At 43.4% G+C, this 25,141-nt stretch overlaps 1 protein-coding gene across 4 annotated transcripts in view; it reads right to left on the bottom strand.

The window, feature by feature from the left end:
- DISC1 (DISC1 scaffold protein) overlaps positions 1–25,141 on the bottom strand; it is a 392,283-nt gene that overhangs the window by 62,500 nt on the left and 304,642 nt on the right. For 3 of the 4 annotated variants that reach the window (XM_090044055.1, XM_090044071.1, XM_090044063.1), the window contains one exon: positions 22,646–22,706. In XM_090044055.1, the coding sequence (XP_089900181.1) occupies positions 22,646–22,706 (61 nt within the window). Of the gene's footprint in view, positions 1–21,692; positions 21,868–22,645; positions 22,707–25,141 lie in introns of those variants that run through there. The other variant, XM_090044079.1, reaches the window with a different exon arrangement.

Raw genomic sequence — 25,141 nt, 5'->3', positions numbered from 1 at the left:
TGTATTTATTTATTATTACAGTAGTGCATAGCAGCCCCAAGCAAAACTCTGCAATGGATGTCATAAAGAACACATGGCAGGTTACAGGACACCTCAGAAAATAATTATCATTATGATTAAAATGCTTGGAAGAAATGGTTCTGCAACTAGGAGTCAACAGGTTGATGCTTATGCAAGTAAGACGGAAGTGATGCTTGTGGGAAGAGAAGAAGAGTCTTTGCTACCCTGGTGCCATCTCCTTCAGTTAAAGTTATGGACCCACAGTTGATCACTTATGTCCACAGTGTTTGAAGCGTTCACAGGTTTCCAGCTGACATTAAAGGTCCCACCCAGTAATATCTGCAATATATACAATCGTGTCCAGCAGAGGTGGATTAAGATTAATTGGGGCCCCGGGCCTGCCCCCCTTCCCCCCACCCCCACCACATGGCCCAAGCTCCTCCTGACCTCCACACTGCCCTGCAGCTGTGGGCTCCATCCTCAGCTAGCACAACAGGAGCAACGGCCAGAACAGGACACACTATCCCCCAGGCCCAGGGCAGGAGCTGTGGCTGCCCCTGCCTGCAGGTCCACGCTGGAACTGGAGCCTGGGGCCAGTCATGCAGAACCCTGCATAACATTGCTCCACAGCCTGGCAGTGCCAGGGGTGTGGAGCTGCTGCCTGCCGAGCATGTACAGTGCAAACTAAGTGCAGACTGAGCTCCAGGCTCAGTCCAGCTACAGCAGCACCCAGCAACCACACAGGATTGTGGCCAGGCCAGGCCAGGACTTGGTTGCATGGGGGCCACCATGCTTCCAGCAGGTCCCAGCCACAACACTGCAGCACAATTCCTCTTGATCACAAGCTACCCTGAACATTGTCTTCTGTTTTGTACTTTGGTATGCTGTAAAAGACAAAGGGTGTTGTTGCATGTTACCTTTAAGCTGTACTAAGTGCTGTGGAGTGTTGAGCTACGTTAATATTAGAATGAGCTTTGAGCAACCACACTTTAGGCTTAACGCCATCTCTGACCTGCACAACTGTGAATTGCCACTAGAGGGCTGGCAAGCCAGAGTAGAGAGGATGGGGTGGGAGAGATGTGTTACAGGAGCATGGAGGTGGAGAGGGCATGAGGAGTGGGGGTAGTGGTGAAATGAAATAAGTCAGTAGCTGAAGTGTACTGAACGAAATAAAACCTCAAAGAATACAATAGACTAATAGAGGAAATAAAAAAGAGGAAATAAAAAAGAATTAAATAAACAAATGAATAAATAAGTTGCACATATTAACAATTTGGGATTGGGTGGGGGGATTCACAGGGGGAGATTGGGGAACAAGTTGGCAGAGGTCCTGTTGCCCCAGCTAGCATGGCTTGCACAGCTGGCTTGCTTACACTGCACAGGATTGGACCCTAGGGGGCCAGGAGGAGGACTTGGCTTGATCCCAGTACCACTCCCAGGGCAGTGGAGTACAAGGGGTGGAAAGTTTGTCCACAGAGAGCAGGAGGTGGGGGAAGGGGATCGTGCATCCTGGGATGGAGGATTGAAAATTGGTCACTTTATCTCCATGGCAGTTGTGTGTTACTGTAACGTGAACTGGGTAACACAGCTCATAGATAAACTTCACCCAAAGTGGCATAACATAAGCACCCTCTAAGAATCTTAAACGCTAATGTTCATGCTTTAATGTGTGGACATTCCTGTATTATGAGCTCTTAGTATAGCCTCAGGGTAACAATACCCAAAGACAAGTTCAAGCTCCTGGCCTGGACACAGAATAGGCAGATCATCCCCTCAATCTCCAGAATGAAGTCTATAGAAGACGACAACTCTGAGAGCACAAACAAACAATTTTACCACTTTTAAGTGGGAGACTGCCTGGCTGCTTGTAAGGGCATGTCAGCTAAATCTAGCATAACCAGACGTATAACTTGGCACCTGTACACCCTGGGCACTGGCTCTATGCAGGGAAGTACTGGTGGCCATACTGACAACTGCAGCAGCAGCAGCCACTATTTTTTGCCCCTCAACAAAGGCAGTGCCTAGGGCTGCTGCCCTGGTTGGCCTCTCCCTCAGCTATGTTATGTGTACAACCATTTAGTCTACCTACTCCCATTCCAAACTAAATAAATCTAAAATGTGGTAACCTCTTCCATTCAAGGGCAAACTGCCTCAGTTTAACCTCCACTTTTCAGGGAAAAGAATACAATGAGATTAACAGATATCAATGGATTGTTTAACTTGTATGGGATGGTTTAGGTTGCGCTGAGTCTGCCTCTGTTAGGGGGTTGAACTAGATGACCTCCAGAGGTCCTTCCCAATCCTACTATTCTATGGTAATACAAACTGCATATTCACTGGAGTGAGAAAGCAGCATGAGAACAGTTAACACTGAAGAAGTGGGGAGATGTGAAGTATCTAAGGAAAAGATGGAAATATAATAACCAGAAGCTAACCATTTAGAAAGACTGAATTTTCAGAACATTTTCTTGATAAATAAGGGCAGTATTTTCTCTTGCTTGAGGGTGAACCCTCTCCTGCCCTCTGATAGCTTTTGACATGCCAGGTACAAAATGACCTGAAGGGAAAAGAGGAGTGTGGAGAAAAATGCATTTTCATTTCATGAATAAAACCCAAAAATCTCATTCTTAGTCACCTTGTCTTTAGCAATGCCCCACTGTAAATCAATCTGGAGAGATCAAAAATCAGAGAAAAGATAAATTAGCTCAGTAGTCTGGATAAAGTCCCAGCCTGGATGAATTCTGAATTAGTATGGATACAGAGTTAGTAAGAGCTCAGTGATTGTGCTTTGCTGTTTCAGAAGTTTTAAGGGACGCTGTGAAGGACAATAGGCCCACTACTTGACCTACTTTCTCTCAGGAGCTGTAAAAAGATCTGGTATCTTATTTCCCAAAATTTTTTTAAACAGTATAGATCTCCCCCTCATCACAGACAAATGCTTTAATGCTTTTCATCCCCCTTTAAAAAACAGAAATCAATACCAGCAGCCCAACAGTCATAAAATTGGAACTTGACAAAAGAAAAAAAATCAAAGGCACAAGGAAACTGTAGAGTATGCAACTTTGGAATTTGCCGTTATTTGTTTTGCTTTTTTTTTTTTATATATGAAACCTAAACTTTATAACAAAATGTTTCTAGCACAATCTAAGGCAAACAAATTAGTTTAAGGTCAGCCACTAAACTCTACAGTATTTGCAAATAAAGGCGTTTGTATATGTTCTGCTCCTGGATAGCTTCAGCCTGAAGGCCCTGCTTCCACCCTCCCTCTCCTGTCACTATCACGCCAACTATGCCCCACTCCAAGCACGAAGAGCCAGCTGATCCATTGCACTCATCCCCTGGATTTAAACTGTAGGGTTTTTGCTTCCTTATGTCAATCACCAAAGGAACTCTAAGGCATTCTCACTATTATCACCATGGATGTGTGCATATGGGAACAGAGTAGCTTGCCCCACTGCCATCTTTCCTACCTTCCTACTAAGGGTGCATTTCCTTCTTTTCTTTGTTTTATCTTATTCTTTTTTCTCTCTCACCTAGGCTGACTATCAGTACATGTTCTTATCTTCTTGTTTCCTTGCTCTGCCATGTGGCATACCAGAGGTGGAAGGAGATCTGGTAAAATTTGCCTTTCCAAGCAGGAGAGGGGAGTACAAATCAATCCTGCTATTTTCTGAAAGAGGGAAAGGTAGGAAGGAACATTGGACTGGGGAAGACTAGCTACTTTGTAACACAAGATATGAATACTGGAGGCCCTCTTCTCCCAGCACTCATCATCATTAACAATGAACATGACATCCAGAACAAGTGCCAGCTATTTCTGGGTTCTGATCCTTTGAATTTTCAGAGCAATGGTTACAATCTCCTTTTCCCCCCTGAGGCTTGGACAAACTTTCTGTATCTAAGTACATCTGTGCAACAGCAAGTTTATTTTTTTCCCCATTCAGCTCACCACATTCATCTCAATAAAGTTGTCATCTTCTAAGTTCACGTAGGGTTATTTATATTAGACTTCTAAATTACTATAATTGCCCTAGCTTGCAGGTCCTCACAGCAATCTTGCATTTGGGGAGTCAACATTCAAGTTTATGGAAAAACAGAATTCTACTTCTATTCATCTAGCTTTCTTTTCAACAACATATGAAGAAGACACAAAAAATGAGAGCATGAAAAGGAGAAAATAGAAAAAAGTGACGAGAGAAGACAAAAGATAAGCAGAAATAGGAGGCGGAAACAAAAAGGAATGAAAGAAGAAATAGAATAAAGCAGAGGAATGGCAAGAAGGGAAAATAGGAAGCCCTTCCTCCAGATAAGCTAAACTGAGGTAGAAATCAAATTATATGTGGGAAAGGTGGGACAATTTTAAAAAAATCCTAAAATTATTGAAAATAAAGAAAAAAAGAAAGAAAGGGTGGCTTATACTTCATTCTGTTTTAAAGTGTATTCACAATCATTTTTAGAACACTTCATTTTCTAAGTCAGTCTAACAATTAGGTGATAACTCCAAAGTTTAGCCAACAAATACAGTACACATTATTCAAGAATTGTTAAGCCTACTGATTTCCTTTAATACTACTCACAATCCCTTTTATTTTTGAGCAGTTGGGAAATTCTATTAACAGGAATATTTCTAGAAATCAGGTGTTTCATGAGCATCAGGAGACTCTTGCAACGGATTAGAGGGAAAATTATGAAAGTCTGCAGGTAGCTACTCAACAGGAAAAAGAAAACAACTCTGAAAATATATACTAGATTGTCCGGATTACTTCCATCCTACAAAAGTCTTTATAAAAACATGATTTTTGTTTACAAGGATTATGTTTTCAGGTTAGGCATGAACATCAGGGAAAGATGAGTTCTTAAGAAACAAAAACCCTATTTTCATGACAGCGTCTCACACAAGATGAAGAATAAGGCAATAATAATAAAGAAAATATGTCATACAGGAAGAAATAGAATCGATCCTCTACTGAATTGCTTTCAGTCTTCTCAGTGTGGCTGCAACACTTTTAAAACTCAATATTATAGGATGCAGCTGATTTGGGAATGGTTTTAGAGTTCGTCAACTGCAGGAAACTCTCTAAATAAAGTATTCAAATTAGGCCACTTAAAAAGTGAAAACAGTAAAATACTTTTGAGACTCAATGACCTCAGATGCCAATAAAATGTAGAAACTTTCATTCACGCTGTAAGTTATTAACCATATCCACTAGCGTCTGTGGTGCCAGTTGCTAACCAGCACGCTAGATATTCCATATAAAAGATAGCCATGGGGTCAGTCCTACAACCTGCAGTTATGCAGGTTGTCTCACCGAAGTCAACAGCTCTGCCTCAGGGGGGTAGGGACTACTCAAGTGAGCATTAGGTGGCAGTACCGGACATATGAAGATTGTTTTCATTTAATGTTCCAGATTCTATGCTCCAAAACAGTACAATACAGATGTGGAAAGCAGAGAAAGCATAACATTTTCCTCTCCTACAAACTGCGCAAAACAGCTCTGTGCATGTACAAGCACATCCAATTCTTTCAATTTTTTCCCTAAGCTCTAAGACCAGCAATATGACAGCAGCAGCACTGGCATGCTAATGAGCCTGCTCAGTGTGCTATTTAAATGGAGAATTCTGAAACCCAGCACTGCTACATGAAACCTTTCTGAAAAGCTTTAGATTTTATGTAGGCTATGGGGGTATGGTGAATAAAATGACAGGATGTGGAGGTGTGACATTAATTTTAAGAGCATACTCAATGATTTTATCTTCTGAGTCATGTGGAATGAATTTTGGTGGGGGATATTCAGAATCAGTCTCCCAGCAGCAAATGAGCCTCAGACCACAAGGATTGTCTCAAGGGGATTATTCTACTGAAGATGAGATCTTCAGGTAAAACAAATTGCACCAGTATTCTAATAAATCACAAACTTGGTTTTCAGATTACAAATTTCCTATCTCACAGTCCCACACATGTTCTTGTGATGTAACTGATGAGAAGAAGCCCAGTCCAGTGGCACTGGATGCCAAACCATGCACCTGTAAGGGTGGGAGGATCAAGGCCACTCCTACCAAGAAGCAAGAGGTGGTGGTTGCTGGTGACTCTCTCCTGCAGGCCATAGAGGCATCCATCTGTTGGCCTGATCTGTTGGTTTGAGATGTTTGCTGCCTACCAAGAGCCTGCATCCAAGATGTCACAGAAAAGCTGCTCAGATCCATCTAGCCCACTGACTGCTATCCCATGATGCTCCCACATGGGCACTAATGATACCGCCAGGAGTGAGCTTGAGCTGCTCAAAAGTGACTACATGGTGCTGGGTACAAGGGTAAAGGGGATGGGAGCCCAGATGGTATTCTCATTAATCTTTCCAGTCAAGGGTAAAAGCCCAGCAAGAGACAGACCCATCCGAGATATCAACTCATGGCTGCATACATGGGTGTTGCCAGCAGGGCTTTTGTTTCTTTGACCATGGGATGGTATTCCAGGAAGATGGACTGTGGGGAAGGGATGGGGTCCACCTGATGAAGATAGGGAAGAGTGCCTTTGCATACAGGCTTGCTAACCTAATGTGAAGGGCTTTAAATTAGGTTCACCAGGGGATGGAGACAAAAGCCTAAAGATAAGTAAAGGGTAAGCAATAAAGGAAACTTTAGCAATGTTCCAAGGGAGGGGATAGGAGTGTCAGATACTTGAAAGTAATCCAGCAAGGTCCTAGAGTGTATTGGGGGATAACTTTTTGATTCAGCTGGTAGAAAGGCTGAATCATATGAAGTGGGGAAAAGCTCTTCTCAACTTGCTACTCACAAACAAGGAATTGGTTGAGAATTTGAAGGTGGAAGATAACTTGGGTGACAGTGATCACAAAATGACAGCATTCAAGATCCTAAGAGGAGGAAGGGAGAAGGGAGGGCACCAGAATAAGGGCACTGGACTTCAGAAAAGCAAACTTGAACAAGCTCAGGGACTTGGTGGGTAGGATCTCTTGGGAGGCAAGTCTGAGGGGAAAAGGAGTCCAAGAGAGCTGGCTGTACTATAAGGAGGTTCTCTTAAGGGTGCAGGAGCAACCTATCCTGATAAGACAGAAGAATGCGAAGTGCAACAGGAGACCAGGCTGGCTAGACAGAAATATCTTCAAGGAATGGAAACCCAAAAAGGAATCCTATAAAAAGTGGAAAGTTGATCATAATACTGGATAAAAGTATCTCACATGCATGCAGTGACAAATTTAGGAAGGCCAAGACACAATCTGAGATGCCGTTGGCAAGGGACATAAAAGGCACCAAAAAGGGTTTCTATAGGTATGTTAAAAGTAAGAGAAAGACCAGAGATTCCCTAAGTCTCTTACAGAATGCAGAAAGCAATCTAGTCACAGACAACGCAGAGAAGGCTGAAATATGCAATGCCCTTTTATGGCAGTTTTCACAAAGAGAGCTAGCTACCAGATGACAAGTGCAGTTGACAGCAGAGATAAGATAGGAGACAAACAGCCTAGAGTAATGCCAGACCTGATGAGGGAGAACTTAGAGAAGCTAGATACTTCCAAGTTGTCAGGGCTGAATGGAATGCACCCAAGGGTACTGAAAGAATTGGATGAGGTAATTTAAAAGCCATTGGTAATTCTTTTTGAAAACTCATGGAGATAGGATGAAGTCTCTGATGACTAGAAAAGGGCAAATATAGTGCCCATCTTTAAAGGGAAAGGCAATCCAGGGACTGGATCATCAGCCCCAGAAATATAATAGAGCAGGTCCTCAAGGAATCCATTGTGATGCACCTACAGGAGAATGAGGTGATCAGGAACAGCCAGCGTGGATCCACTAAGAGCAAGTATGCCTGACCAGTCTGATTTTCTTCTATGATCAAGTGACAGGCTCTGTAGATGAGGAGCAAGAGCAGTGGATGTGGTATACTTTGATTTTAGACAGGCCTTTGACATTGTCTCCCATTACATTCTTATTAACAAACTAAGGAAATACAGACTAGATGAAAGTATTGTAAGGTGTGGTAGAATAGAGAATGGTCTGCAATCCATGAGATGAGATTCAACAAGTCCTGCACTTGGGATGGAATAACTGCATGTACAAATACAAACTAGAGAATGATTGGCCAGGCTGCAGTGCTGAAGAGAAGGACCTGAAAGTTACAGTGGACCATAAGTTGAATACAAACCAACAGTGAGTGTGCTCTAGTTGCAAAGAAAGCCAACAGCATCCCAGATTGTATTAACAGGAGTGCCATTTTCAAATCGAGGGACTTGACACAGTACTCCAAATAGGGCCTCACCTGTCCTGAAAGAGTGGAAACTGTGTGCCCACAGTTTCTGGACATCTATACACATTCAGAGGCAAATGGCCTCCACCCCTTGTTTGACACTCAAGTCACATAACATATGAGGAACTCAGTGACTGGATTTTACAGCTCCTCTCTCTGCAGAGAATTTTCTAAAGGCCAGCCTGATCCAGACAACTGAAAAATAGGAAGGCAAACAGGTTCTCTCTGATTTAGGCTTATGAACCTTAATTTTGGCAGCCAAGTTTAAAAATCTTGAATTCCCTTAATTATTTAAGCAAGTGTGGCTATTTTTATTTGTTGAGGTTGGAGTTTGAAATGAAATGGATCTGTTCCTACTCAGTTTCACTTTCTTGTTGTCCTGCTTTAGCTGAAAGCCGTTGCAAATACTCATTTCCAACTGCAAAAGGGGCATTCAAATCCTCAAAACTATTTCAATTAAATATTTACTTGAAAATGTTTCCATTTGTACTTAGTTTTTATAAACTCCTTTGAAAATCCTCACAATGCCGCCAACTTCTTGGTAGTGTCCCTTTCAATTTCAGCAAGCTTAGCACAGCTTTTCCCTTGTACTCATCATGTATGTTCCACAGAAGCGACTAAGTGCTGACAGGCTGAACAACTAGGCTCCTGCTAAATTCATTCTGAACTAGTCAGGTGACGGATGATTGAACATCTATCACAAATAATCACTTACAGATGTACAAGTTCAGGTGAAATACATTCTGGGTTAAGATTCTGCTTCTTTAGTAAATATAAGGTCTTGTAAGTTGTCCTAAAAACATACATCCCCTTCATGCTTCAGTAAACAAGCAGCGCCACAAAAGAGATACCCTGCATCAAAATAAGCCTCTACTACACTCCCTGTATGGTGTCCAAGAATTGACAAAAGCCACCATTAAAATAAAATAAAGAAACATGGCTGAACAGAAATAAATCAAGACAAATAGCCAAAGAGGATCACTTGAAGGAGAAAGTTTTGTATTCATTTACAAAGTTGCAGGGTGCTGCATTATTACCAGTCAATAGTGGCAGAGCACATTCATTGCAATATTGTACCTTCTTAGAGGGCACATTTATTTATTTCTCCATTTGCAGAATAATAAAGAAAATAACTCAGAAAAACAGCTTTGTGTAATTGTCACCAGTTAGCCTTTAAAAATTTTATTCACCTAAAATAACTTTATAATTTCTATCTGTGAATTAGAAAGAGCAATTAAAAGCCTCTATTTTTGTGATGAATGGAATTCACAGAATAATCTTTTGAGGCCTGGAGTACAGTACAATCAAATTAAATTCCCTCACCTCAAGAAATGTCATCTTTACATCAGCTGGTACAAAAAATTGCTTCCAGCCTGAGGCAACTGTGATAAGGGGTTTAGGACCCATCACCATGTGGGCCATGAGATATAATGGAATGCATCACAGCATATAAAGTGTCTGCTACTCACTACTTCATAGCTAATGTTCTCACAGCTGTTATATGACTAGGGGCAGCTGGGCGAAAAGGATAAAATGAGTCGCTAAAAATGTACAGGATTTGGTCCAACTTACATTTACCACTACTGAAGCAGATGTGTTCTTAAGCAAAACAAGATCAGTTCATTTTTAAACAATGGGTGAGAGTTTGTACTGTCTCTCTCCACAATATAGTATAAAACGTGAAGCCCTGGGGCAAAGGTAGCCTTAATTTTTTGCACGATTTTGAATCCGAGCTGCTTCAGGGGCCGAAAACAATCCCCAGTGTAACTTCAGCAGCTTGAGGGTTATTGTAAGATACAGAAGGCCACCCAGGGTTCTCTACAATGCCTGTAGTGTCATGTCATGCACGATGAACAAGTCCCCTACGGTGGGGAGCTTGTGAGGGGACTTGTTTAGAGCAACCTGAATGTTGCTTATGCTGTGCTCCCAGCAACAGGATTCTCTTCTAGCAGGCCATGGGGCTTTATATTCAGCTGCCCAGAAACTATAAACTTTTCCCAATACGTGTATGAGGAATTTGTGCATGAAAAATCCAGGAGGGGTTTTATTTAACTGAGTTTTGTAGGCTTAATGCTTTCACTAACCTAGGCCCTGAAACTACACCTTGTTCCTCAGGGTCTCTGCGCCTGACCTCAAAAAGAGCTCCAAATAGACACAGGAGTCTGCAGAACAAATTGTGGGACAGGGGCCTTGCATTACAATAGACAGTCTTGACCAGGGGTGGGCAAAATGCAACCTGAGGGCTGGATGCAGCCTGCCAGGCCATTCTATGTGGCCCGTGGGGCCCCTAAAAACTTTAGAAAATTAATATTTATCTGTTCCTGGATGCCTGTCATGCGGCCCTCAGTGGCTCGCCAAAACTCAGTAAGCGGCCCTCCACCCAAAATAATTGCCCGCCCCTGGTCTTGACAGTCTTGAAAAATGCCTTTAAGGCATGGTTATTTAATTAGTGATGAAGCTGGCTCTGTTGGGGTTTCTGCTGACACTGTGTTTATTTTTTTCCATGGCAATCCTAGTTTTCACATTGTGAATACAAGAGAAAAGAGAACGTAGGATATTAAGATCTTTGGGATCTCTTGGCATTCTATTTGCTTTCTGACTCCAGCTATCAAGAAATATTTCTAGGGCAAGACTTTGATGTTAACAATATAGTGCCACCTAAACACTAGTAATTTGATATGCCATACAGTGTTTTTGTTATGTGCCAAAAGGTGTGGTTTCTAACTCACAGAATCATTAGAAGACTCTTCAGGATGATTCTGTTGTATTGGCTCAATCTGTGCCATTGTTGTAAATTTCTACAGGTTATCAGTAGCTGGCTGATAAGGTTTCTAAAAGCTGCCATCTTGTATCACAAGAGCTGAGGCATTCCAAGTATTTTTTTCCCCATGGATACCACTGAAGGATTGCTGTAAATGTCTGAATCAAAGGAACAGGTATTTAGAGCTTTATACCTCCAATGGCATTTTAAAAAAAAGCAAGTTCTATTGCCTCTTCACCTCAAATCTAACAAAATGGTTTGCACCATTTAATGATGCTTAGCTTTCCTTAACATAAAGAGTCCTATCTTCTAATTTTTAAATAGCTTCCTTTAACCTTTAAATACAAACACATTGGTAGTGGCTCCACAGTTACAGCTGGTTTGAGAATGGTAATTGGGCCCCCTCTACATGTGCAGGTAATGGTACAACGGGATCTAATGTGTGATCCACACAGTCATGCCTCCTGCCATGCCACCTGTGCATGGCAGTAGGCACAGTTGTGGGACTGTGCATTAGATCCCATTGCACTTTATTGCCAGTGCAGGGGAAGCCTGATCCCTGGCTCCCCCTTCACCAGCAAGAAGCAAGCTCTCACATAGCTTGGGGAGACTGCTGCAGGGATCTCCCAGCCCTGGGGGTGTGTAAAATTCCCCAGGGATGGGACACTGCCAGCTTCAGCAAGCTCCTAGCCTCAGGGGTTTCACACCTGTCTCCTTCCCCAGGGCTGGGAGATTGCCACAGTCTCACCCTGCAGCTGGGTGTTGGGACTCAGCTGGGTGCCAGCACTAGGAGGCATGTTGTGGGCACCCAGCATCCACAGCTGTGGAACTCTTTAAGTCCCAGCAGCTGCAGGATGCTGCCAGGACCCAGAATCCACAACTGCTGGAGCTGAGAGTCCACAGCAGTTAACAGGATTCACAGCTCCTGCTGGGCAAGGTGAACCTCTGCAGCTGGGAGCCCACAGCTGACAGAGCTAATTCAACCCTAGGGGAGACCCTGCTACACATGCAAATTAAACCTCCATAGCAAAGAGATAAAGTTAGTGCACATTTTTCGAGGTCTAAATTTATACCTGTTCAGAGCTTTTTATAATGTGATATCTACTTTGCATGTGTAGCTGGTCTCAGGGTAATTGCTCAATTAACTAGGTAATTACACAATTAACATGTAGAGTGGGCCTTAAAGTAATATAATGGAATTCCTGTCTATGTGTGATGTAACCTAGTCTACAGTGGGCACGTCTACACGTGCAATTAATGCCAAATAATAAACTCTGGATTTTATCGTTCCAGAGTTTATTGTTCCTGGGCATGCTGTTTGAACATGCCCCCTGGGAGCAATAAACTCCTGAGCAATAAACTCCAGAGTTTATCACCATTTGAATGTGTGCCCCTCTACAGCATGTTGACTGGGAGGCAGAGCAGCCCTGGGCTGGCAGACTGACCCCCTAGGCCTCCTGCCAGCTAAGGCTGCTCCAACCTGGCTCACAGAGTTGCACATGAATAAACTGCAGAGCTGATTGCTCTGTAGGCAATTGCTCCTGGGCTCACATTCAAATGGTGTGACCAGGAGCAAAAAAAATTCTGGGCAATAATCTCCAGAGTTTGTTCGTGTGCACTAACTGCACATGTAGACATGCCCGGTTAGTGATATGGTTTACTTGCCTTTAGAATAGAGTAAGAGCATGCACATGGGCAGTTACTGGACAGTAACAAACATGCTTTAAGTTCACACAGTTTGTTTACTTAGTAGCCATACTCCAATAAAGAGAATCAGTGTGTGAAATGGAGATGAGACAGGAGCTCTAATACTTCCTTTTCATGGCTTCAGTCCATGGGATATACAATCCAGCAAACGTAACTACTTAGAGGTAATCAAGGCTGTGTGTGGTAATAAACATTTTAGGTCTCTTAGCTATGTAAAGAGAGGGGATTCTTTCTGAATGCTTTAAAAAATGGCAAAAATTTGCAAACCTGGATGTCTAGAGTTTTAGTCCTATGCCTGAGAACCTGAATAAAGTGACATGATTTTCAAAATTAGTTTCCATTGATTCCAAAGTGTTTTATGGATGCTCTGTACCTTTCAAATCCAGGCCACTTTTATTTAGCTGTCTAACTATTGATTTATGAGACTAAATTTAGGCATCCAGGTTTGCAAATGTTGGCCCAAATCTTAATAGCTCTACTGCAGTGTGTATAACTTCTTTTCTATTTTGGATCCTGAGTCTCAGACAGACTTTTTTCCCCCCCACAAACAGGCATGTGACTTATGCCTATTCATAGCTGTACTTTCTAGTTCTTCAAAGAGTTGGATCATTAAGGCTATGATTACAGACATCTTGAATGATGTGGATACTACAAGACTCTTATTTAAATTGTCCATAATAGATACTCCCGGAGGAATGGAAAGTAGTAAAACCATGAAACCAATTTTCTCCAAGAGAACAAGAGTGCATGAAAGACAACCTCATATAAAGATGCTCAGCCAGCTCTGATTAACATGAGAATCAAACTGCTTTGGAGAACTCTTTATATAATTTTTAAAAATTGAAAACACAGAAGTGATGAGTTAATTTAAATCAAATGTATATTTTCTTTATCGTTGGTATGTTAAATCATATAGATATGTACAAGTACATATTACACATTCCCATAACCTGGCTGTGACACATAGGTCATATTGACTCACTGATGTGTGTGCATCATATACCAAGTAATTATGTAATTAGCAATCTGTGTGTCAAAACCAACCATAAGTATTACCAATGGCACCCTTCCTTCAGTCATAGCAGAGTGGCCAAGGCCTGTATACTGTATGAAACCCAGAGATGGGCTGAAATACATTGATGAAGTTATGTGAATGAAGCCAGCAGGGCCATTGACTCTTTTATATCTTTTCAGAGGATATGTTTCCCAAAAGCTGTTAACTCAGCAGTTCTCAGAAATAATAAATAAATAATAAACATGATTTAAAATGATTTATAATGCAAAGGGCTTTACATACCTAGTCAAGCTTAGTAGGTGCTTACCATTTTATGAGATGATATTGCCCCATTAAATGTATACATTTTTTTACTTAAAAATTTGTATGATACTATTTTTCTGTAGAGGTGGAGAAAAATTTGTTGACTTAACCATTCTATCAAACTGTCTGAAAATGAAGAAAGGAAGGAACAATAAACTTTGTAGACAGGTGTTAAAGTCATTACATATCCATAAGAGGATAAAATCATTAAAAATGCTCCAAATATTTTTTTTCAACAGAAACATTAAACAAAATGTACTGCAAAGACTCAGTCCCTGGGGGGAAAAACACAACAGAAAAAAGGAAAAGGGGAAGGGGGAGTGGGGAAAGCCCAGACAGGTCTTTAACTTTTTTTATTTCTTAATTTACAGTCTTAATGCTCTTCATTATTTTTTCATTAATAAAAATGTTTAAAAGAATAACTTTCCAATAGTTCTTCCACATAGCATGAAGGTTTCATGGAGCGCCCTCCAGGGGGCTACTTGGTTGGGACCACTTGAGCCTTGTCTGCTCTCAGAGTACCCTTTGAAGCCAGCCCAGGTTTGGCTTCTAGAGCAAGCGGGGAGGCCAAGCTCCTTCCCACTCTGAGATCCCCGCCTTGGAGGTCCTCACCCTTCCTGGTTTTCTGTGTCCCTGACTCAAGTTCCACTCCTGGGAGGGATGTTTTGTCCTCTTGGGGTTACTTAGTGTAACCCACAGTTCCAAGCAGCACAGCAGCCAGTCTCTTCAGTAAAGGTATGTATTGGGATAAAGCCCAGCCAGCCAGAGGTTCTCTGTCCCCTCCAAAAAGAGGAAACAGTCCTTCTGTCCCCAAGCTAGATTACACAGCCCTGAACACCTCCAAAGATATTTAGTTGTTCCTGTCTAGTCTTCTCCAGCTTTCCAGATCAAAGACTCTTTGGCCCTAGACTTGCCAGCCTGCTTTTTTCAGTCTGCTCTCTCTTTTGGTCAACACCCAGGAGGAAAGATTAACTTGACATCTCACCTCTGCTGATAGGTCAAAATCATTCAAGACTGCTGATGCTAAAGGTCCACTTGTCTCGCCCGTAGCCAGCCTTGGCACTTAACCCCTCCTCTGTGCACAGGCTAAAGAGGTAACATGAATCATACACTATCACATGCATGACTTGTGATTGTGTACTGTAGATAGAAGGGACTGCATAGTAACTCAAAAATAAAGTGTCACTTTTATAGTGTGTGTGTTTTTTTTGGGAGTATGAGTGGGGGTTGTGAAAGGGTGTGGCTGTGTAAGGGGGCATAGGGTATGTTGGGGTGTATGTATATGTTGATGGGGGTTGTGGGGGCAGGGTGTGGGTATGTGGGGGAGGCTGGGGGATACAGGCTCCCCCCATAGCATGCAGCAGCAGCAGGTGGGGAGGTCGGGGTGCTCATGCCCAGAGCAGGCACAGCTCCAGCCAGCGCTGCGCGGGAGGAGGGAGTGGAGCCTGCCCATCACTGGGGCTTGGCATTGCACGAGTGCAGCTCCACCACTCACAGCAAGGGAAGCCCTGCACTGGAGCCTTCTGCTTCCACCACTCCCTTCTGCGCAGGTCCCTGCACTCTGCCAGGAGTGGAGGGAGCCTTGTCCCCTGCTTCCTCATGGAGTCCAGCACAGGGCTTCCTCACTGTGAGTGGGGAGCTGCAGGTGTGCAATGCACAGGCTCTGTGATAGAGGCAGCCAGTGCTGTGCTGGGGGCAAGGGGCCTCCCCTATGCAGCCTGCTCAGCTGTTTCTATTGCAGGGGCTCCACACTCACAGTAGGGAAGTCCTGCCCTGGACTCTGTGGGGAAGCAGGTGGCAGGGCTTCCTCCACTCTCAGCAGAGTGCAGGGATCTGCACAGCAGGGAGTCCAGGAGGCAGCAGGCTCCAGTGTGGGGCTTCTCCAGGCTTCCCCTGCTGTGAATGCTGGAGCTGCATCTAGTCCAACTCCCTGCTCAAAGCAAAACCAGCCCCAACAAGATAAATTCCAGCCAAAGCTTTGTCTACCCAGGTCTTAAAAACCTCCAAGGATGGAGATTCCACAACTTCTCTGGGTAACCTGTTCCAGTGCTTTACTACCCTCCTAATAAAACAGTTTCTCATAATATCCAACTTAAACTTCCCTTGCTGCAACTTAAGACCATTGCTCTTTGTTCTGTTATCTGCCAGCACTGAGAACAGTCTAGCTCCATCCTCTTTGGAACCCCCTTCAAGTAATCAAAGGCTGCTATTAAATCCCCTTTCAGTTTTCTCTTCTGCAGATTAAATGAGCCCAGTTTCCTCAGCCTCTCTTCAGAAGTCATGTGCCCCAGCTCCCTAACCATTTTCTCGCCCTCCACTGGACACTCTCCAACTTGTCCACATTCTTTCTGTAGTGGAGGGGCCAAAACTGGACACAGTACTCCAGATGTGGCCTAACCAGTGCCTACTACAGGGGGAAAATTACTTCCCTCGATCTGCTAGCAATGCTTCTAATAATGCAGTCCATTATGCTGTTAGCTTTCTTGGGAACAAGGACACACTGTTGACTCATAACTGTCTTATTGTCCACTATAACCCCCAGTTCCTTTTCTGCAGAGCTCTTATTTAGCCAGATAGTCCCCAAGCTGTAGCAGTGCATGGGATTCTTCCATCCTAAGTGCAGGACTTTCACTTGTCCTTGTTCAGTCTCATGAGATTTCTTTTATCCCAACCCTCCAATTTGTCTAGGTCATTCTAAATCCTAGCCCTCCCCTCCAGCATATCTGCTACTCCCCGCAGCTTGGTATAATCTGCGAACTAGCTGAGGGTGCACTCTATCCCATCTTCCAGATTGTTAATAAAGATACTGAACAAAACCAGGCCCAAGACTGACCCCTGGGGCAGTCCAGTTGAGACTGGCTGCCAGCTAGATACTGAGCCATTGATCACTACCCATTGAGTCCGATGATCCAGCCAGCTTTCATCCAAACTTCCTTAGCTTGCTTGCAAGAAAGTTGTGGGACACCATATCAAAAGCCTTGCTAAAGTCAAGGTATATCACATCCACTGCTTTCCCTAGATCCAGGGAGTTAGTCATCTCATCACAGAAGGCAGTCAGGCTGGTCAAGCATGACTTGTCCTTGGTGAATCTATGCTGGCTGTTCCTGATCACCTTGTTCTCCTCCAAGTGCTTAGAAATGAATTCCTTGAGGACCTGCTCCATGATTTTTCTGGGGACTGAGGTGAGGTTGACTGGTCTGGTCTAGATCCTTCCCTTCCTTAAAGATGAGCAGTATATTTCCCTTTTCCAATCATCCAGGACCGCCCCCACTTGCTATGTATTTTCAAAGATTATGTCCAGTGGCTGTGCAATCATACCAGTAATTCCCACCACACCCTGGGCTGCATTCCATCCAGCCCCCTGAACTTGCAGACATCTAACTTTTCTAAATAGTCCCTAACCTATTCTTTCACCATGAAGGGCTGCTCACCTTCTCCCCAAACTATGCTGCCCAGTGGAGTAGTCTGGGAGCTGAACTTGCCTGCAAAGACCAAAGTATAAAAGGCATAGAGTACTTCAGCCTTTTCTACATCATGTTATTAGGTTGCCTCCCCCATTCAGTAAGGTACCCACATTTTCCCTGACCCTCCTCTTGCTGCTAACAGACTTGTAGAATCCCTTCATGTCCCTTGCTAACTGCAACTCCAATTGCACTTTGGCCTTCCTGATTTCACCCCTGCATGCCCAAGCAATATATAATACAGTAAAAGCTGTGTTAACCGGCATCCGAGCAATGCAACAAAAGCAAAGCTGGAGGTACTGCTTCCAGGGGACTTCCTGTTTTGCGACCGTGAACTAAGTTTTTCTTTGCCACTTTTTTAACCCATAGCTCAGGGCAAAGCAGCCTGCACAGGAAAAAGCAGCCTGTGTGGGGCCCCCTTCCCTGTCCCCTGGCACACTGATGCCAGGGAGCGCACCAAACGGTGCACATTTGATTAACCGGAATATTTGATTAACTGGCATCTGTCATTCCTGGGGGATGCTGGATAACAGAGCTTTTACTGTAATAATAATAATAATAATAATAATAATAATAATAATAATAATAATAGGCTTATTCTGTGTGTCCAGAGCACTCCAGTTGGTTGCCTCGGCAGCCAAACACAATGCTTACTGAAACAGCCAGAGTGCTCTGGACAGACGGAATAAGCAGCCGGGGGCCAAGCTCCTGGCAGTCCTTGAGCTATGGAGGGCACCAGTGCTTCCGTCCACAGTGGCAGCACCCCTGGGACCACCCAGGCAGGGTGCCATTGGGTGGGTGGGTGCTGCCCAGGGGGTGCCACCACCGCAGAGGGAAGCACCAGGGTCCCCCACAGCTCAGGGACTGAGCAACCCACTGGCAGCTCATTCCCTGACTGTGGGAGATGCAGGTAGGCTCTGGGAGAAAATTAAAAATCAGGCCCCTTGGCATTCTTCCCCCCACCTGGTGAAGCCTTCCCATGGAAGCTACTACTGAGTCGTGCAGCCCCCGAGCTGTAGTGGGGGGTGCTGGGACAGTGCATGGTGGCAGTGCCCCCAGGGCCACCCAAGCCGGCTGCTACCTGTGCAGGTGCAGCCCCAGCTTGCAGGCAGCACCCACTGGATCCAACAGTGCATGGGGCACTGGAAACCTGGGTGTGCTTGGGGAAGTTGAGGCTTGGCAGGCTTTCAGAGCTCCGTATGCCCTCCCCACCACCTTCCTGCCAGCTGGGACTGCGTGGGAATGGGGTGGCTGCCTCAAGAAGGTAACAGAAGGGTGGCTGAGTGTGCTGGCAGCCGGAAAAGGTGGTGGGGATGGTGCATGGAGCACTGGAAGCCAGTCAAGCCCAAGCTTCCCTCAGCATGCCTGGCCTTCCACCACCCCATGTCACATATACAAGGGCCCTCTTATTCTATGACTATGAACAAGTCACAGGGTCAGATTTTTGACAAAATTTGTATTTATATTCCTACACCTGTGTTTACACATGCAGCCTTTTCAGCAGTGTGAAGTTTTGATTCCATTAAAGTATTCGGTTAAAGTATTCGGTCAAAGGATAACTAAAAATCCTGTATTTAAAGAAATACTTTTTCAATAAAAAATTAAATCACAAATGTTTTGTGGGTTTCAGCTAGTACTCTTATACTCCTCCCTAGTCTTTTGTCCCAGCTTCCATGTCTTGTAAGCTTCCTTTTTGTGCTTGAGCTCACCGAAGAGTGAAATATTAATTTTCTATATTTTTTAGGGGCCCCGTGGGCCAGATAGAATGGCCTTGTAGACCGGATCTAGCCCACCCCTACGCTATGAGTACTAGTCTCCCTAGCCCCTCCCTCCTTCCCCTCCAACCTGCCCTGCTGCCTTCTGATTCCTACCAGTGCACCATGCAGCTTCCCTTCCCTCCTTCCCTGCTAAACTGTGCCCATCTCAAGTCAAAGGATAACTGGTAAGCTAACTGGTTATCACTGCACTTATTGGTTAAACAATTAATCCTTTAACCTTTTGCATCCCTGGTGGAAAGGTCAAAGGTACAATATTAACATATTAATATGGACCACAGTAATGTAGAACTTCACCTACAAGTATTTAAGTTCTCAGTAAAACCTGAAAAGATAGGCAATCCTGAAAAATAATTAACTATAGTGGAGTTTCAAAAGACATATTAATTTAAATATGGCACTAACAATGCTATCTCTAAGTAAAGTTTCAACATGTTGAAATACAACCTACTATGTTGCTTAAATCTGGGAGAATTTGAAACGTTCAGCCATGCTGATCAGTGTTGGCTTCCAGAATAGATTACAGAGCCATAGGACAGTTTAGCTTTCAATGCTTTGACATTGCATAGTGTAGCAGGGCACTAAGGTGCCTGCTACTGACAAGTAGTAAAATGGGCTCAGCTGCCCATCACCAGGGCAGCACAGGTGTGGGTCGCCATGACAACCAGTCTGGTCACCTGACCAGAAGGGGGCAAGGCCTGGCCTTTATAAACAAGCCAGGTTGAGGCCAGAGGGCAGTTCCCCTCTGGCTGCCTAAGAAGTGGGAGCTCTGCTGGAGCAAGCAGGGCGGACATAGTAAGGAAGCCGGATGGCTTGAGCAGAGTTGGCATGATGATACAGGGTGGAGAGAACCCATCCCTGACAGGGATACGTGAAGGATAGCCAGGTTGCCTTGAAATTTATGTTGGAACCCAGGAGTGGGAGTTTTTGGTTTTGTTGTTGTATTACACCGGAGGACCGGGCGAGGCCTCATAGGAGCTCCCCAGTAGTGGGGGGGGTTCCTAGCATCGGAGAGTGGTGCTGCATTTTGGGGTGTCCCGACCCCGGCCCCAGTGTGGGTGCAAGCAAGAAGCCCCAATGGGGCATAAGACCCGAGAAGGCGGGTCTGGGGCCAGGTAAGGCTGAGGCCACCTGAGCCCCGTTGTGAGGAGCCCAGTGGGCATAGGACCCAAGGCAGTCTGGGGGCCAGGTAAAGCCAAGGCTGCCTGAGCCCTAATTTGCGGGTAGCGCAAGGCACAGGCCCCGGTTGGGGGCGGGGAGCGCGAGGCACAGGCCCGCGGGGGGAGACAGGCCCGGCATGGACGGCGAGAGCTGCGAGGCCCAGTGCAGGGCAGCGATACAGAGGCAAGGCCCTGGTGTGGGTGAGAGCATGCATGACAGGCCCTGTGCAGCAAGGGCCACAAGGGAAGCAAGGGGGCACCTGTGAGTTCGAGACAGGAGGGCAAGGGGATGAGTCCGAGGACCCCTACGGGCACAGGCGACGGTGGGACTCACGTGCAGCCCCAAAGGTCAGAGTGTACCGGGCGGTTAGACCAAGCCAAGATACATCCAGGTCGTGCCAAAAAGGGTAGAAAGGCAGTCTTCCTTGAACATATCAACATCAAAGATGTGGCAGGCGAGATAAAGAGGGTGCATTTAAACCATATTTGGCACGGTAGGTAGGGGCGCTATGGGAGGTCACGGCACCCCTAAGGGCACCCTGCCAGACACAGAAATAGGATGATCATTGCATGATAGTATCTCTAAATCCAACACACTCTCAGACATGGGTGGGAGGATAGGTGGGAGCCATGCACAATTTTACAGACTACTAACAGTAGATAATATATATATATATATATATATATATATATAAAAACACATCACTTTTTTTTCTTGGATTAAAATATTAATTTAAAAAAAGAAAGTTGCAGATTTTAATTTGGGTCACCTTATCATGCTTTGTTTGAAAAGCCCATTGCAAAGCTAGCAGAAGGCTGTCCATTTTCTTAATGATCCCTATGAAAAACACTCAAATGATATTACTATATAGAATTTCCTTGTGTGTTTATCTGTTTAAGAGAATGTGACCTCAGTTATGGGGGGAAGGGACGGTTAGCTGTTTCAATATAAAGCCACAAAACCAAGTATATAGGCTGCTACACCATATATTTTTCAGAATGTGTAATCCCGATGAAAAATTAAGAAGCAGTTTTGCACTATGATTTTGACTTTTATTTATTAGCTATGACATAGTAAATATAAGATGTTAATTAAAAAAGGAATTTTAAACATGCCCAAAACATCTCTGAAATCCTCTCTCTAATTGCAGTAAACACTAGAGAGAGAAGGACATTGTCAATACCTGTTCAGCAGTACAGAAGGAGATGCTCTTTACACAAACCAGGAGTCCAGACTCTAGCTTTTAAAAACCTTTAAAAAATGTAAGTACCTCTGTAAAACACAGTCTATTTTAACATGATTCCATTACAAAGCAACACAGCACCAACTGATAAGCCTTGGAGAGGCAATCCAACAGGTACCAGAGCTGGTCACATGGCAAGAGGATTAACTATTAATCCTTGAAGTTGTCCATAAAAATGTGTTTTCTGGGGAGAAATTAAATATTTAACAGTTATAGGGTTGTCTTGATTTCTATTTGTTCCTGGGACAAAAAGCAAAGGAATAGCTCATTGTATTTTTCAGAACTACTCAAATGTAAGTGGGTCTTTAATTATTTGGAGAGTGTCCAAAATTCAGGGGAACAAGTTTCTATACCAGAGCTAAGTTGTGCTTTGTACAGGTATGGTTGGGAAGTACCTGCTATTTTAAGCTCGCTATTCTTGCTATCCTTTCTCCACACAATGCAGAGCTGCTGAAGTAGGGACTGGTCTCCAACATAAATTAAAGAAGCCTTAAGGTCATTCTAGAAGCCTTGTGAAGCAGATGCAGTGCTCTTTTGGCCATATCCCCTTTTCTTTTGCCAAATCTTCTGTGCGAGAGACTGGGACTTGTCAGGGAATTCTCCAGTGGCACAGAAAGATTCCTCTGCTGCCTAGACCTACTCAGTATGAGCACTTTGTACTGGCAGACTGGTGGCAAGACAGCTGCACTACAGCCATGATCTGACCCAGAATGCAAACACTTATAGGACTTCTAAGACTGCAGATCTATTTTAAAATAACATTTTGGTGCATATTTAGGGGTTGCAGAATGAAAGAATAAAAAAAAAACCAAAAAAAAAACCCCTTTGCTTTAGAAGACTCCTTTCTGAGGTCTGGCTTTCCCCTATTTCTTGATCAAGTTCCAAAATATGCCCTAGAGCAACATTTACATTTCTGCAGAAAATTTTAAGAATCTTAAAGGCTTCCACCATGCTATCATTACCTGTGAAGCTTGTCCTCCAGCATGTCCATGTATTTCACAGCATTTTCTTTCACATTTGCCTCTGCAAGATAAAAATGAAAGGTAGTCCATTCTGTAAACTGATTAATTTAGGTTTTCTAGGCTTCCTACTATTAACGAGGGAATTGAGATGGAAAGATACAGGACACAGATACATTTAATCAGTGGAAAATAACCCTTAATTTTTAACTTTTTATAGCCCGTCTTTCAAATGCAACTGTTGTACAAAGAGCAGTTTGAAAGACAAAGCTATTCATCTGCCGCTTAATAAAATTAGGATTTGAATGCATTTTTGTATCTGTTTTGAAGTCTAAACCATGTTTAGTGGTATATCTGTGATAAAGTCACTAAGTCCTACCTGTAGCTGAACTAAGTAGATAGTGGGGAGAGAAGCAGCAGGGACACTGAACCCATCTCTTCACACACACATACACACACCCCTAAGCTAGCTTTCCATTGTTCTCCAAAGAAATGAAGCACATGAGCCCAGCTAATGTGCCAGTCCATGCCAAAGACCTCTTTAAAGCTTCATGAAACAGACACTCCTAAATCAGGCCCAGGACATCAAAAAACTTTTAAAGGAATTTTGGTGATTGTTCTCAATCCACATGAAGTTCTTAAATGCCATTGTTTTACCTTGGGATCTGGTTCTGAGTTTTCATTGAATAGACAGCTGAATACCATTTGCTCCACAGGACAGAAGAAATATTTCTAAACTTTCTTTCAATAAATGCCACCCAAATAAGAGAAATATGAGGCTAAAATGCCCCTTTATAAAAATCCATATACCCCATTGGGATTCAGTACAAAGGGAATGTAAATCATGTTTGAGAAAACAGATGCAACCAAAGTATATATATTTTCAAAGTGTGTATATATCTCCGATAGCATAAATAGTTCTTCAGTTCTCACTCTTATGACCATTACTTTCTCCAGGTTGGGGGGTGGGAGGGATTTTTAACGTTTTACAAATATACACTGTTCTTCTAAAACTCCTACAGGAAACAATATCAACACTTCATAAAATTCTCCTCCCAGGCCCTAAAGGGTTGCATCCTCTTTTGCTCCTTCACTCTGTGCTTAGTGTACACACTGACAATTCCCTGCACCCATCAGTTCCTCCTACCCCTACTGCGCGTGCGCACACACACACACACACACACACTTTCTCCCTCTATAAGTATTGTTTTCGTCCCGTCTGGGAGAGAAGTCAGTGATAGTATCATCATTTTAACCTAGACAGAGCAGAGATGGAAGAGTAGAAATTGTTAATGGAAACCAACAATGATTTTTACATCTGAACACAATCACCGATATGTGTAAAGCTGATGGGTGGGGAAACCAAATGCCAGGGTCTCTGGCCACCTTTTGCTTTTCCAATTTCCCCCCAGATCTGCCCAGATTTCCTGAAACCCTAGAGTAGATTTGATGGTGAGTGCAAAAATAATCACATTACAGCCAAACAAGGAAACACCAGTGAACCAAGTATAGAACCGATTGTAGGGAATAACTTAGTCAGCCAATCAGATACAATTGTTTCTAAAGATAACACTCTTAGAAAGCACAGTGTTGCTGTCCATGGCACCTTCCACTGCTATTCCCTATCAAGTGCTGATCAACAATACATGTTATGAGCCAGAGGGATTAAGGAAGGCTATACACAGATATTTGCATTCATTTACGTTTACAGTTCTGCTCTGTACAAGAACAGCTAATAAATGTTATACAAAAATGTTATATAAGGATTGCAATGATGTTGGAAGCCAATCCATGGTTCTTCTACCTTAGATCAAAGACAGTTTGACAAAGAGACTGTTATGAGAGGGAACTACAAAGCTTGAAAAAAAGTCTGATTTTATTAACATCTTTTTTTCTGTCTCTCCCTCTCTTTTGGGATAGACCCAGAAATGCCTAACTGTGAAATCCAAGAGGACTTGCAGAACTGTAAACCTTTCTTTAATTACACACTATAGTTTTATATAAAGCTAAAATTTCAGATACTTCTCTCAATTGCAAATATTTTGATTTGGAATTTGATTTGTGCTTGGATAATGGACAGCTTTGTAAGGCTGCCAAACTTTCCATCCACATGCCATTGCCATAATATTCTTGAATATGAGAGGTTAAAACTCTGGGGCTTATTCTTTCTAATATAAATGTCAATAGATATATTAATTTCTGGAGAAGGATGAGAAAGGGTGGAGAATCTGTTTCACACTTACTTTGTTTCTAACCAATATAGGGACTTCTTACATTACATGAAAGATAAACCCTATTTCCAATTTCTCCTGCTGCGCTTGTCACATTTTAATTGGATCTGATCTAATACAGTAATTCTCACTTTCACAGTTCAGTCCTGCCCCTACATGCAGTTTTACAATGCCCTTGAAGCACACAGTTTAATACATCAGTATTATTCAATGACAAAAAGTAAGGTACAAGGGAAAGTCACTAGCCAAAAGTAGGTCAGTTAAAAGC

Source organism: Crocodylus siamensis, chromosome 1, assembly GCF_052110815.1.
Source record: "Crocodylus siamensis isolate JL-2025a chromosome 1, ASM5211081v1, whole genome shotgun sequence".
NCBI classification, from domain to species: Eukaryota; Metazoa; Chordata; order Crocodylia; family Crocodylidae; genus Crocodylus; species Crocodylus siamensis.
This window is presented reverse-complemented; position numbering and strand designations above follow the sequence as displayed.